General features: G+C 37.2%; 1 protein-coding gene across 1 annotated transcript in view; it reads left to right on the forward strand.

Annotated features, from left to right (window-relative positions):
* LOC110094288 (probable U6 snRNA-associated Sm-like protein LSm4) overlaps positions 1-12,889 on the forward strand; it is a 45,445-nt gene extending 32,556 nt beyond the window's left edge. Inside the window, exons 5-7 of the mRNA XM_020819482.2 lie at positions 11,009-11,051; positions 11,298-11,453; positions 12,448-12,889. Of these exons, the coding sequence (XP_020675141.1) occupies positions 11,009-11,051; positions 11,298-11,453; positions 12,448-12,473 (225 nt within the window). The 3' untranslated portion in view covers positions 12,474-12,889. The remainder of the gene's footprint in view (positions 1-11,008; positions 11,052-11,297; positions 11,454-12,447) is intronic.
* The last annotated feature ends 3,531 nt before the right edge of the window (positions 12,890-16,420 follow it).

A 16,420-nucleotide genomic window follows, 5' to 3' on the forward strand; every position in this document is an offset into this window, starting at 1 on the left:
TGTGCTCTCAATCCCCTATCCTTGAGTACTTTTCCCTGAATGGGCACAGGTTGTTCCTTTGGTGACAAAAAAATTGTCGCAGTATGGTATGAAGCTCTCAAATTGTTGCCCTTGTTACTTCTTTTGAGTGAATTTTTGTCCTCCACCAACTGAGTAGCTCTATAGGCTCCCTCAACCCTTGTGGCCTCAATAATCGAACAATATCCCTGATCTATGACTTTAGTCCCTTCATGAAATTCCTCTCCTAAACTTTCTCAGATAGCCTCCCCAATCGGCTAGAAAGGTACTTAAACCTCTCATGATAATCCATCACTATCCCTTTCTAAAGCAGAGCAGAAAACTACTCGTAGAAGTCTTCTTTCTGACTGATTCAGACATGTTCTAATAAACTATCTTTGAACTCCCTCCACGATCAGGTTGGATCTCTAATGTCTTCCATTGATACCAAGACAAGGGCTTCCCCTCCAAGCAAAAAATCTCCACCGTGAGTTTCTCCTCCTCAGTCAGCCCATTCACTGCAAAGTATCTCTCCACCCTATAGACCGACCCATGAGCATCTTCCCCTTAAAAATGGGCATATTCAACTTTATCACTCTCGAATGCCCTCATCCCCAACTTCCTCTTCCACCTCCGGCTCCTCCTATATAGCGATTGTTGTGATCTCTCCATTGCTCTCTCTTACCCCTCCTTTCATAGATATCCTCTTCCTCAAAATTAGTCCTTGCTTCTTCCTCCCAGTTTCTCCTCATGTTATATCCTTCACCAATTTTCCTCCTGGGTATCGGTTCATGAGGTGGCAAATTTTTCCCGTCGCCCAAGATTTCTACCTCTCGATCATCCCTCCTTATGCTGATATTGGGGTGCTTCCCATATCCTTGGCCACCTGCTGATGCCCTTGCCTCTAATGTTGCCGGTTGGGTGTGAAGCTCCAATATTTTCTTCATCATGTCCTCTAGGTTAGTAAACCTTCCTTCAGTTGATGAAATCCTTTCCTCAACTTCAGATTTGAATTGACCAACTTCTCCTTCTAGTTTATCTTCCAAAGTATCCACTTTCTTGGGCGCTATAGGTCACGAATCATGCTTTGATACCAATTTGATAGGAATTTGTCCTCCACATAGCAAAAATAACAATAAGATAAAACACATAAAAAATAAGTGAGAAAGATGTTTAAGTCAGTACAACAAACCAAGATACAAGTTGATTTACCATTCAAGAGGTAGATCGGCTCTCCCCAAACCCTAGGCGCTGCTAGGAACAACTCCAACGAAAACTACATCAATCACACATAACATGATAAGATAAGACAACCCTATTAAGCCTCATATAGACCTTCTTACTTCCCTCTTTATTTTGTATTCAAATCAGCCCAAATTACTTAATAAATTCCCCTTTCATCTTTCCCCAAAGAGCTCCCCCAATGCTTATTCTTCTATAGGTGATAAAGGAGGTCCTGGATCTCACTGGAGAGTTGAAAGGTTCTTGATCTACTAAAGAGTTTTTTGGCCCCACATAAGCAGTCTAATGTTTAAAAGGCTTGTCAACAATTTTACCATTAACTTTTGTAGTATGTGTGATATTGGTGAGTTAGCATTTGCCACATACGAGAATCTTGATCATGTAAAAACGTATTAATATGATTCTTTCAATAATCAAAATGAATATTATTAAATAGTGGTGGTCTATGAGTATAGATTTCCTTCAGGTAGTAAACTCTTAAGAAAACCTTGTGCCATATTGCAAAAAAGCAAGGTTTAAAATTGCGTAACTGCGCCTCGAGGCGGTTTTCGTCCGTGAGGCGAGGCGTAAGCCTCGAGGCGGTCTGAGGCGTAAGCCTCACGAACGCAGAATTGCGTAAATGAAAAATTAAGGATTTTAACAGGAAAATAATAGCAATAGTGGAAAATAAGAAAGTAGATGCAATAAAATTATGTTCCAAAGTACAAAATCACAAAATATTAGTTTAACAAAACTCCCAAAATACAAAAAACATATAAAATGAAATCATATCCCATCACTAAATGGGTCTTCAAGTGAATCTTCTTCTCCAATTGTATCTATGAATGCCATGTCATCTTCATCTTCAACATGACTCACTTTTCTCTTCCCTGTTCATTAAGATAAAAGATCATTATCATGTATTCATGTTCATTGCTTACTTGACATAAATGTAATGTAATAGCATATAAGAAGTTGTGGAATACTTTTACTTGATTGTTGTGCTGCAGAGCTAGTGGATGTGCCAACTGCAGTACTAGTGGATGTGCCAACTTGATCTGCTTCGCCCCTTAAGACATCCACACTTAGATCTTCTAACTGTAAGTCTGATAATGGTAAATCTGTCTCATCATCTATGAACCACTCATTATTAGACGACACATCATCACACACTAATGGGTCCTCATCATCCTTCAACCCCTTATTCCTCAACCTCCTCTCTCTCAACCTCTTGTTGTGCATAATATATACGAGAGAGTTCATTCTGAGTGTTGATAGCCGATTTCTTCTCTTTGTTTGCACATCAAGCTCCCGCTCTTCATGTCAGGCCATCCATCTGACATAATAGTCACACCAGTCTCAATCCATGTCCTTTTAATCTCTTGAATGCTCCGCTCTGTGTTCTGCAACTCCTCTTTTAAAATCCATGTTCGCAACTCATACATAGAAGGTGCCTTCAACCCTCTTCCATACAATCCTACAGACCGCAACATACTGAAGTAGGCAGGCGATGTAGCAACATTAAATGGTATTGCATTCTAAAAAAAAAACCTCCCAATGTCCATGCAAACCTGTCGCCGACCCTCTCTAGTACCAGCTGCAGGCATCATCTCTGCTTCTCCTCTATCCACTCCTGGAGTAGTCATATACTGATCCATAGGACCCCGTGCACCTCTACTATGTATAGTGGAGGAAGAGCCCTTTCCACTCTCGCTCCCAAAATATACACCATGCTCGACCCTTTCATCAAATTGCTCCTGTTGTAAGTGTTTAGCAGTGGTAGTTTTCTTCATGTAAGCACTTATTTCTTCCTTCACATTGTCCGGCACTTTTGCACAGGGTGCTACATTTTTGTGCGAGCATGATAGATGTTCCTTCATGCGGGTAACACCTCCCTTCACCACTTTATCGCAAAAATTACATTTCAAATATACATAGCTCTTCTCTCCACCGCCAATGTCAACTTGTACACTATACTTCCAAGAAGGGTCCCTCCGCAATGACGTATTCGTCTTTTCTTTACCTCTAACCATGTCTCCTAAAGCAAAAATCAAATACACTAAAAAAAAATAAAAAAAAACTAAACCCTAGTTTCTCTTAAACTTGCAAAATATATTCCTAAACTTAATAAAAATACCTAAAATCTAATGTGGAGTACTCCTTGAGGGTGGCCGGAAGTTCCCACTTCGCCGCAGAGAGGCGGCGCCGGCGGGAAGAGCGGCGGGAAGCAAGGCCGACCGCATGAGGTAGCTCGGAATCGCGACCTGGAGCTTGCGGGAGGGAGAAAGGTCGGGTAATGCTGAAGTTCACAGGGTTAGAGGAGAGAAAAAGACCTCATTTTAAGTGAGTGGACCCTACCCAGAATTGCGTACGCCTCACCATGAGTTGCGCAATTGCGCCTCTGAGGCACGCCTCAGCCCCAGTGAGGCGTACGCCTCTTGAAAGCCCAAAATTGCGTAGGCTATGAGGCGTTTTTGGGCAGAATTGCGCAAAGGCGCGCCTCTAATTGCGCAATTTTAAATAGAGCAAAAAAGGATTTCTTCTTACATGTTATGCCAACAAATGAAGCTGGCTGTAATACCAACTAAGAGTAATTATAGCTCCCTATTGGTTTCCATAGTAACTATCAATACAAAGCGGCAATGTTGTTAATTGAAGCGTTCATTACTTGCTTATCCTATGCACATAAACATATTTATATAATCCCATATTTGCCAAAACTTGAAATAGGTCAACAACTTTCAACAAATAAAATAAAAAATGCCATATCACTAATGTAGCATTAATACGCTTAAAATTTCTATTAAAAATGGATTGATCTTAATAAAAATTAACTGAAAAATTCATATTTATGAGGTAATGTAGTCGATGGACACATTGTGGAAGTCTTTAAACTAAATGTAGTATATAGCAATTGAAGGGGAAGAGTTCACTTTTCCATGGATCAAAGGGAGAGTTATATTTCAAAGTGGAGTCATCTTCAATTTTAATAGATTTTTTAATAACTTTAGGAAGAAAGAAAATATCTTCAAACTCATTGGGGTGTGGTTGTGTTCGGAAACTTGCTTTGCTTTGCAGTTGAGCGGAACATTGTGATGTTGCAATGTATCACTTTGCTCGTGTGCTTCTAATTCATCAAATGGTTACATTTTTTATTTCTACAAGGTTAAATCCTATATATTTTAATTTGCTTGACAATCCAATAACCACATGCGCACGCGCGCGCACACACAAAAATCGCATTTAGTAGGTTTTCCTACCTTTATGAGCCTTAACTGGTGTGAAGGCTTGTGGAACTAACATGATGTATCTAGGGCAGAGGAATTAGGTTTTATTTGGAATATCTTCATGTATATTATGGATTAATAAAATAAGTAACTTTTGATTTTTATAACAAAAGAATGAGCAAACAACAGTTGTACATGTGCTAAAATATTGGTTTCAAGTGGCTGGGTAGGCAATGGATTGACCCTTCGGCCACAAAAGGAGAAGTCAGCACTTGCAAGGGGAGTTGTGGTTGCTGCATATTGAAATCTTGCGTTTATAATGGTTGAAGAAGGCTGCCGTAGTATTGGGACAGTTGTAACAGAAAACAAATGGAGAGAGATATTTTGTGTGAAGGAGAGGGAGAGGGAAATTAAAGAGTAATTTCTAATAACTTCAGTTCTATCTTGAAATCTTACATCATATAGGTCCCCTATTTATAAAAAAATAAGACCAAATCCATCTGCATCCATAATCAAATTAAATGCACTGGTTTTGTAATCTTATCCAAAATTTCCTATATCCATCAAATTATGGATTACCATATTGTTTAAATAAAGGGAACATTTTGTTAGACCGGTCCAGAGAGGACCGGTCCAGCCGGTCCAGAGAGGACGACTCTATTCGTTTACGGGAGATGTGGTAGAAGTCTCTCTCAACTCTGTAGTGGGATTCACTCCGAGTCACACTATGAAGGTGAAGGGAGAGATAGCTGACCGTGGAGTCGTGGTGTTGATTGATAGTGGGGCAACCCACAATTTCATTTCCACCCAGATTGTGGAGTTGCTGGGGATGAAGTTAGTGGATACTGGAGGCTATGAGGTGATGATGGGCACTGGGAAGGTAGAAATGGGAAGAGGAATCTGCAAATGAGTGGTGCTGAAAATCCAAGGCATACAAGTGAAGGAACACTTCCTTCCCCTGGAACTGGGGAGTACGGATGTCATCCTAGGGATGAAGTGGTTGCAGACTTTGGGGGAAACCAAAATCAATTGGGGCACACTCCATATGGAATTGGTGAAGGGTGGAAGGAAAATGGTGATTCAAGGGGATGCAGGACTGACCAAGGCAGGGGTTTCTCTTAAATCCCTAATCAAATCAATTCAGGAGGAGGGGGAAGGCTACTTGGTGGAATTACACAGACTAGAGGGAGTGAGTGTGGAGGATGGGGGAGACATACCCATCTCTGTGCAGCCCTTGATCCAAGAGTTCGAGGAGGTTTTTCAACCCCCTCTAGGGTTGCCACCACCCAGGGAGCAGGAGCACGCCATCACATTAAGAGAGAGAGTGTCGCCGGTGAGCGTGTGACCTTACCATTACCCTCAGTTTCAGAAGGATGAAATAGAAAAGTTGATTAGAGAAATGCTGGAAGCAGGGATCATCAGGCCCAGCACCAGCCCGTTCTCTAGTCCTGTTCTATTGGTAAAGAAGGATGGCAGTTGGCGATTTTGTGTAGACTACCGCGCACTCAACAAGGAAACAGTACCTGATAAGTTTCCCATACCAGTGATCAATGAATTGTTGGATGAATTGAGTGGAACGGTGATTTTCAGCAAGTTCGACTTGAAATCTGGATACCATCAAATTCGAATGAAGAAAGAAGATGTGCCCAAGCCCGCTTTTAGAACTCATGAGGGCCACTATGAGTTCCTGGTGATGCCCTTTGGCCTCACCAATGCTCCAGCCACTTTTCAGGCACTCATGAATACGATTTTCAAACAGTATATGAGGCGATTTGTTTTGGCATTCTTCGATGACATATTAGTGTATAGCAGAACAGAGGAAGAGCACTGGGGCACTTGAAGAAGGTGTTAGAGGTTCTCCAGGAGCACCAGCTGAGGGCTAACTTGAAGAAGTGCTGCTTCGCACAAGCCAGTGTGGAGTACTTGGGTCATGTGGTATCTAAGGAAGGGGTAGCAGCAGATCAATCCAAGATTGAGGCCATGCTTAAGTGGCCACTGCCCAAAAATCTAAAGGAGCTGAGGGGATTCCTAGGGCTTATGGGGTACTACAAAAGATTTGTGAAGTGATACAACACTATAGCTTGGCCACTCACTGAGCAGTTGAAGAAAGATGGATTCTTATGGGGGGAGGCAACAACGACAGCATTTGAGCAGTTGAAGAAAGCTATGACCACAGTTCCGGTTTTTGCTTTACCGGATTTTACTCAAGTCTTTATAGTGGAGACAGATGCATCAGGATACGGGATGGAAGCAGTGTTGATGCAGAGTCACAAGCCCATTGCATATTTCAGCCAGGTGTTGACTGCCAGAGCCCGGCTAAAATCTGTCTATGAGAGGGAGTTGATGGCAATTGTTTTGGCCATCCAGAAGTGGCGTCCCTACTTATTTGGAAGACATTTCATCGTCCAAACCGACCAACGGAGCCTGAAATATTTGCTGGAGCAACGCATGGTGACAGAGGAGCATTAGAGGTGGCTATCTAAACTACTCGGATATGATTTTGATATCCAGTACAGGCCAGGGGTAGAAAATAAGGCAGCAGATGCCTTGTCCAGATGCATGGGGGAGCTGCAGACAGTGGTTGTATCAGTCCCAATGATGCTCGATTGGGAAGCCATAAAGGAGGAGAGTGCCAAGGATGAGGCACTAAGGAAGATCAGAGCTGACTTATTGAAGGAAGAGGGCATCCATTCAGGATACACGTTGGAGGGGGAGAGATTGTTGTACCATGGGAGATTTGTGTTACCCAGAACGTCAGTACACATCCCACAACTGCTCCAGGAGTTCCATGGAATAACAGTGGGAGGACATTCAGGAGTACTAAAGACCTACAGGAGACTAGCTGCGGAGCTGTACTGCAGCCATTGGCATTACCAGGACGAGTCTGGGAGGAGATATCTATGGACTTCATTGATGGGCTACCCCGCTCGGAAGGATTCACTGTGATTTTGGTGGTAGTGGATAGATTGAGCAATATGCTCACTTTATTCCTTTACGCCATCCATACACGGTGGTGACAGTAGCGTCAGTCTTTGTCAGGGAGATAGTCAGACTACATGGAGTGCCAGAGGCGATAGTATCAGACAGAGATAAAGTGTTTCTCAGCCATTTCTAGAAAGAATTGTTCAGACTGCAGAGGACGGTGCTAAAAAGGAGTACAGCTTACTACCCACAGACGGATGGCCAAACAAAAGTAGTCAATCGGAGCTTGGAAATGTATCTGAGATGCTTTGCATTAGAAACACCTAAGCTATGGGCTAAATGGCTATCATGGGCCGAGTACTGGTACAACACCTCTTTTCATTCAGCCTCTCAGATGACCCCATTTAAGGTGTTGTACAGAAGGGATCCGCCCCACTTGGTGCATTTTGGGAGTAGCAGCACACCCGTGTCTTCAGTAGAAGAGTATTTGGAGGAGAGGGACAAGACACTGGAAGAGTTAAAAAGACATCTGTTGAGGGCTCAACAGATTATGAAGAAACAAGCTGATGGGCATCAGAAGGATATTTAGTTTGAGGTGGGCGAGAAGGTATTTTGAAACTCCGCCCATATCGACAGAAATCGATCGCCAACCGGAGGAATGAGAAACTTACTCCAAGGTACTTCGGTCCTTATGAAGTACTGGAGAAAATTGGAGGCGTGGCATATCGTCTGAAGTTACCACCGACAGCGATGATCCATCCGGTTTTTCATGTATCACAGCTAAGGAGAGCCATTGGAGATTATGCTACCAGTTCTGAGTTACCTGGGACATTAGCAGATGAAATGGAAATTGTCTTGGAACCTTTAGAGCTCATGGAGGTTCGTCAGAAAGCAGATGGAGCCACAGAAGTCCTGATCAAATGGAAGAACCTCCTTGACTACGAGGCCACGTGGGAGCCATACGTGCGGATGAAGCGACAGTTTCCTGACTTCCACCTTGAGGACAAGGTGGTTCTTTGGGAGGGCGGTAATGTTAGACCGGTCCAGCCGGTCCTCTCTCGGTCCAGAGAGGACCGGCTCTATTCGTTTACGGGAGAAGAAAACAGGCGGAACTGGCCAGGGAGCTGGCGGAAACAGCAGGGAAGGAATAGGTGGGGTCCACTTGTTTTTCAAATTGAATCTTGGAGCCAAAAGGAGTGGAAGCAAGGGCAATTAAGTCCTTTTATGTTATTTTTGAATTGTATGCATTAAGTAGGGAGAAAAGTATAGATTAGGATTATGGGATTTTTGCTTTTGAAATTTCTGGTTCTTCTTTGTTGGTCCGGGCTCTAGATCGAATTCTAGAGATTGGGAGAGTGCGATCCTCCTCTCGATTAGAGGATCCTTGTATCTTTGCTATTTTCCTTGCATCTACTAGTAAAATACAAGTCTTTTCTCCTATTTTCTCTCAGTTTTTCCCTGTTTTTCCCACTGTTTTGGCTGTTTGTCTGCTGTGGACAGCAGTTTGCGTGGAGAGTTATTGTGAAAGTGAATAGGAAATACTTGAAATCAAGTATTTCCTATCACATTTCCTTGGACATCAACTTAAAAGGTGCCCAATCATATTTACAAATAGGTGAAGAAATTTTGGGAGAGAATATTGGGTACTTTCATTGATTCTCTCTAAATAAATCTTGCTCTTATCCTAACTTGATCACCCACTTCCTAATTTTGAAATTACAAATTTGCAATTCATTTTTTTTCTCATTTTTATTGCAAATTATCTTTTCAAGTTTAAAATTGCAATTGTTTTTCTTGAGAGCCTCCTAAAGTACAGCTCCACTTTAGGTGTCATTTGCTCTTGCAAATGCGATCATTTACATTGTAAATCTGATCAATGCTTGGCTATAGAAGTTGATCTTAATTACGTTAAAATTAGACTGTTTGTTAGATCTTGAGATATGATCAACACATGACTAATAAAGTCATCTTTATTACATTAGATATACAATAATTTTTTTATCTAAGCTTACTAATTTTTTCATTAGATTTGAAAATTCAATATAATTTCCTGTGTGTCCATTTATTGAGGTTCATATTTTAATTGATCATAGATTGGGTAATTCTGAATAAAGCTGACGCTGATGTACTATTCTCAATAGTGAATTTTACATGAATAACAAGGATTGATACAAACAAAACTCCTTTTTTTCCTCCTTTGAAGCATGTTCATAAATGCTAGTTACCTCGTTTGAATTCGACAAACTTATCCCAACATCATGATTATCAATAGGTAGATCAAAAAGTGGTTGTTAGTTCATTTTCTCTTCATCTCTTTATTAGATTGACTTTTATTTACATCATGATGTGTTGGAAGTATCATCTTAGTAGCAAGCTTTTCAAAAGAAGCCAATTTGTTTCTTCTAATTGTTTTCAAAGCTATCGTAGTTATTTTTTCACTTGAGTGATGCTTTTTTGTTTTCATTGTATTTCTTATTTATCTCTAAATCTTGTATAAAATAAAATAAAATTTCTACAAGTTTTAAAAATGCCTTGATGTCAAAATATGATCCAAAATTGTTGTGCGGAAGAATTATTGAATCAACAGGAAGTAATAAGTGAATTAGGTTTTCTCTGCAGTACCTTAAGGCTTAAATGGAATTTGTATTTTTTAGTCGAATTTGAAATTTTACATCCTGTTGGCCTTCCATTTATTGGAAAATAGGATCCATCTAAATTTATCATCAATCTAGCTAATTACAGCAACCTAGGAATCCTTATTCAAAATTTCTTGGATCCATCCGAATGATAGATAATATAATTTAAGTCATGTCTATATTCCTTTATATCTCTCAATTCTTGGCCAATCATGAAGTAATATGTGGAGAAAACTTGACAGAATATTAGGTTGTTTCCTTCATTCCTAAAAAAAATTCTTTTCAAGCTAATTTGTATGTTACTCCTAATTTTAAAATTGCTTTGGTAGTTTAGCTGCCCATTTTTTTATTTGTACATTCATCCTTTAAATGCTAAACTTGCAAAAAAGCCTCTTGGATCATTAAGTGTTCAAGCACTGCCTTTGAGGAGTGAGTTATCCCGCATTTTTATGTCTGACATTTTCATGGTAAATCATCTACCTCAGAAGAACGGTGAAAAATACCTGTCTAAGAGAAAAGGTTTAAGCTTGCTTGTTGGTCTTTTTATATTGCGTGATATGTTTTGATGATAGTAGGCTTAGGAGAACCTAAGTACCATTAATATCATCATCATCTAGCCAGTAAATACTGAAGTGATAAATAAACAAAGAAGAAATATAAAATATTGAAAAATGATGAAGAGATGGAGAAAAGGAAGTTATGGAAGCCCTGTGATAGCTATCACGGACTTTGTTAAACACCTCCCATTTTCAAAAAGCAAACATGCTGTAAAAACCATCAATATTTCTGTAGTCTACAATCAACAGCTAGTGTGATTGTTAAAAACTTGTTTTCCTCAGTCTTTCTAATAACGTAATACAATATGCATCCTATGTCATTTACTCTTAACGTGGTTGCAACACTTTAAATGCAACATTTCTGTCATTTATTACCTAGTTGCCTCGCACAAAAATATTTTTGTTTTCCGAGTCTGCTGATATGCATTCTTTGACATGGACTTTTCAGGTTATTGACAAGGTTCAAGAAGAAACTAACAAAAGCCGCTCTGGTAATACCCTCTCCCCATAAGTTTTGTGCAGTTTAAAATAGAAGTTACCTGTATCCTTACAAATCTAAAATATATGAACCAAGATCATCTAACACTAAGTACCCAAGTGTTCCACTGTATTTCACAAGTACTTGTAAAATTTGATAGTGTTTTAGAAGTATTATTATCCATTAAGCTGCCAAAATTTTTGAAGTTGGTTTATGATTTCAAGTGAAATTTATAGTGCTCGCTTGCTTTTAAATACAGACAGAAAACCCCCTGGGGTAGGCCGGGGAAGAGGAAGAGGTAGAGAGGATGGCAGCAATACACAATCTAAAGGAATTGGAAGAGGTTCTAATGACAACAAAGTTTCGGGTGGTGGCCGTGGCAGGGGCGGACATGGTGGTAGAGGAGGTGGTAGAGGTATGAAATATTCCCTCTCGATCAAAATCTTGGTGTACTGGGTTTTTTACTTATTTCTCTATTTTCTCCTTACTAGATAAATTATAGTATTATGATAATCATTTACATGAAACTTAACATGATTTCTTGAATTACTCAAAAAATCAAATATATATATATTTTCATATGTTTACCTTGTAATTCTTTCACCAGGGATACTTTATACAACTTGCCGAAGATTTAATCATCATTTTGTTAATTATACAAATATGATATTTTATCCACACAACAACAACAACAACAACAAAAACAACAACAACATCAAGCTTTTGTCCCACTACGTGGGGTTGGCTACATGAATCATTTTTCTCTATAGTGTCCTGTTAAAAGTCAAATTCTCGTTTAAATCTAATAAAGAAAGAACATTTTTAATATTTTTAAACCAAATCTTTTTAAGGTCTACCTCTATTTTTATTAACATAAGTCAAATCTAATACCTCTTCTTTCCTAACATGGTCATCGGAAGACCGCTATTTTATGTGACCAAATCATCTTAGGAGACTCTAAATTCTTGGCCAACATTTGGCACCATAAAACATGGCATATCTCACCACCATCTTATAGAAATTTGCCTTTAGTTTGAGGGGAACATTTCATCCACAAAGAATAAAAAAAATAAATCATATGTTCTATCCGAACTGCAATTGAAATTGATTTGTGGTGACAATGTGGAGAGATTGCAAAAGAAATTGCAAACTATGACTAAGATGCATTGGGGCTATTATAATATTCTTTTGAGAACATTAAGTGAATTAGGGTGGTATATTTATATAATATTTGGAGAATTTAATGTTTAATGTATTTTCCAATAACTTGATAAACGTAATTGTTTAAATTCTTTTCATTATATGTTAAAAAGGCTTTCATTTAACCATAACCAATAATACTATGTCCTCTTTCAACTGTTAGTGATAACGACTTATCCACGTGTTTTTTTCCTCCGACAATTTAATAGGTGGAGGGCGTGGGCGTGGCGCATGAAACGTCCCACAAAGAGAGAATGGTTATATTTATTTGAACAAGTCTCTTTTTTATCTCTGCAGCGTAATTTGTTCAATGTGAAGTTCTTATGTTTTATGAATGTTAGGGTGTTGTAACTCTTGCCTTCTATGATCTCGAAAAAATACAGAAAGTTGGCATATTTTAATCGATATCGAAGGATGTATGGAAGAAATGGATGGTGCTTTCTCGTGTTCTTCTCGATGTTTGTTGCTACAACTAAATGCTCTGCTGCAACTACGGTTTCAGCGCTCAGATGCTTGACCTTTGCTTGAACAAGGTCAGGCTTTTTTTTTTTATTCGAAAACTCCAGTCAAACTATATAACGAAGTTTATTTTTCTTTTAATTTGTATCCTGGTGACAATAATTTTTCATGATTATATAACTATTTTTTATTTGGAAATCCATATAAACATGTTGACTCTAAAGTTCTGATAATTTCTCGAGTAACTTTATTGTCTTTAAACTAGTATATGTTATTGGCGATTGTATTTTGTTAAAGTTTGCAAAATTATTTGGAAATCTATTTCACCATCACTCTGAACAATAGATCCAAGATATTTAAAATATGTACTCTTATTAATGACTTGGTCGCCCAAAGTCACAATCCCCTCATTAGGTCTATTACTACTAAAATTACACTCCATATATTCCGTTTTAGATCTACTCAAGCGAAAACCTTTTGACTCTAAGGTTGACCTCCATAATTCAAGTTTACCTTCAACTCTCTCTCTAGTCTTATCAACAAGAAGAATATCATCAGCAAAAAGCATACACCAAGGTACATCCTCTGCAAATGTCTAGTGAGAATAGATGGACGATAGTGATAAAAAATAATGAAATAGTTGTCCTAGATAAATTTTTAGGTTTTCCATTCATTTATAATAATAATAATAATAATAATAATAATAACAACAACAACAACAAGCCTATTATTTTAAATCTGAGAGTCCGATCTAATGTTTTGATGATTATAAATATTATTGATATGACATTTATTAGTTCTTGCTTTATATTTATTGCATATTTTGTTTGTGAGCTATTAACCATTTCCAATATTACATACACGAGTTTGATTAAAAAAGTGGACTTAAGATAGTTCAGCTTTAATGTCTAGTCAATTATAATAAAAGTGTATGTACATTTTTTCTTTTCTTGGGTCATTTATGAAGCAATCTATATTTTGGCAAGACTATTAAACACACACTAATAATGAGGGATGAAAATGAATATTGGAATTTTCTATTAAACCGTAATATATGATTTCAATTGTATTGTTTAATCTATTAATCAAGAAATTAATTTATGTATTTAATTAAATTATAATTAATTTAAAATTTGAAATTTAACTAATCGTACTATATAAAAGATTTTGTACTACATGATTATTAATAAATGTTGTTTGATTTTGTCTCATAAATTAAGGAATTGAGTCTGCATCAAATCATAATTAATTTTTCTATTGTAAGATCCAAAGCATATAGTCCGATTTATCTATGAAATCATTGGTTGAACCATAATTTGTCCTGAACGATGCTTGATTTGATATAATTGATCATACTATATGACTGAATATCTAGTAGGAAGATCTATAATGAGAATTGAAATAATTAGATAGTATTATCTTAGTATCATACTATATGATTATAAACTTTAAATTGAAAAGTAAGATTTTATCTAAATGGCCCACTTTAATTATTTCACATAAGATATAGGGTTATTTTGATTAGTTAAAGTAGTTTTTTTAAGGCTTGCAAATAGCATTAAACAAAGAAGAAAAGATACAGCCTACTAAGTGATAGTCCACCTATCACAGTCATTCCTAATCAAGTAAAAAAAGCTTGGAGGAAGGACATTCTCAACAAAAAAACATCCTAAGAGAAATCACCTAAGAGTGCTTGATGAGAATAAAATCAGTCACTATTTTGCTAGTTCTAGAAATAAAATGAAATTTTACACTTTTAAAAACATCAAGAAAAGAAGTCCATCTTCTTGGCTCCCACCCACAATAAACTCTGTAGTCTTGAAAACATAATTTCGCAAGCAGTTGATCATGTTATGATTATCTCCTTCGATGATGAGTCCTTTCTAGTCAATCATCCAATGTTGTATACAATGTTTGAAGCGAAGTAGCAAAATAAGCTCCAGAAGAGAGATATTCCAATGGCACAATTTTTTTTCCCATAAGCTAGTAAGAATTTTCCCTTGTGGTCACATAAAAACACTTGTAATACCAGTCGAATAGTTATGCATTAAAGTAGCATCAACATTTAACTTAATCCAATCTGTAAGAGGGGGATACAAAATTTTAGACAACACATAATGTCAGTTAATATCATAGTTTTGGAAAATTGGAAAAACTTGTGGATGGATTGAAAATGACAAAATGTTAGATGCAATGATACCTACCGATGGGACCTTGGCTCCATGCTACAAATTGTTTCTAGCTTTCCAATTCTATTACACAAAAGACATAAATTTTAACCAATCTGGATTTCACAGAAGAAATTTTCTCCAGATCATATAAACAATGAGATAAACAGTTAAATCTAGGAGATTGAATTCTCCATTGTTTAAACAAATGAAGAATATAAATTAATTTAGAACAGTGACAAGAAATGTAATCTCTATCTTTAGTTTGCATGCAAGATCTCGGACACAAGCTAGATTCACACAATTTTCTACAATTCAACATAGATCGGTCAGAAGTGCATTATTTATCAGTCTCCACCAAAATAAACATTCCATAGGAGTTAATTTTAAATTCCTAATCCACTTAAAGTTAACTCCTTCATATTAGTAAGAAAAGGTAGATTCAAAAGAAAGTGTTGTAACAGATATCCCTGAATTCAAAAGAATTAGTTTTGGCTGATGTTCTTCCAGATTGAACATTATAGGAGTATCTTTGATAATTTGTGTAAGTTCTTGTGGAAAAAACTTTTTTAACAAAGGTAAATTCCATATACCATTGAAATCAAGAAGGAAATTCACATTCTTATTTTGAAGTTCAGCAACATTACACAACGTTGGCCACTTATTTAGGCATCTATCAAGTATCCAAATATCATTTAAGATATTAATACTTACCCTATTGTTGAATTTACACCTTATGATTGGTTTTAAATAATGGCAACCATCCTTTATAATAAGCCAAGCAAGAGAAGAGATTCTTTTACTTCATTATATTTCTTTTCCATTTTTTGCCACGATCATATTGCTAAGAAAAGAATTTTGATTTTGAATGATATTCAATGCAATTCAAGCTCTTAAATGACCCTATATGTCAGCCGCACCTTGAATACCAAGTCCTAATTAATAGGAGTACTAAGAATTTTCCAGAAAATATAATGCATTACCTATTTGCCATGTTACTTATGCTATAAAAATTTCCTACAAAATTGTCATTATCATCTATGATACTCTTTGGGATCAAGGAATGGATGAAAAAGTTGATTTATTAAAAAAAATTTTCCTTGCTAATAAAAGAATCTAGCCCCCTAGGAATTAAGCCACTCCATCGTCTTATCTAGAACATTACCAAAATTTGCATCTTTCAACCTTCTGAGAGCCATCTTAATTCACATATAAGTGAATTCATCCACCACATGATAGTTCAAAATTTTACTTGTTTTTCTTTTCCTTCTCCTTGACGTATACTTACCAAATAGCAACATGGATTTGCTATTGTTTATTTTTTTTGACTTGTCCAGCCACAATACTCCTCAACCAATACATTTATCAACATCGCATTATACCGAGTGGCCTCCGCAACAATAATGATATAATCAACATAATGAATATTAGAAACCTTAGCAATATTAGGAGCAGTCCAAATACCAAGATTTTGGCCTTTTATAAGAATCAATTTAGACAATAATTAAGAACATAAAATAAAAAGACATGAAGACAACGTGCAAACATTGACTAA

Source organism: Dendrobium catenatum, unplaced genomic scaffold, assembly GCF_001605985.2.
Source record: "Dendrobium catenatum unplaced genomic scaffold, ASM160598v2 fragScaff_scaffold_948, whole genome shotgun sequence".
Lineage (NCBI taxonomy): Eukaryota > Viridiplantae > Streptophyta > Magnoliopsida > Asparagales > Orchidaceae > Dendrobium > Dendrobium catenatum.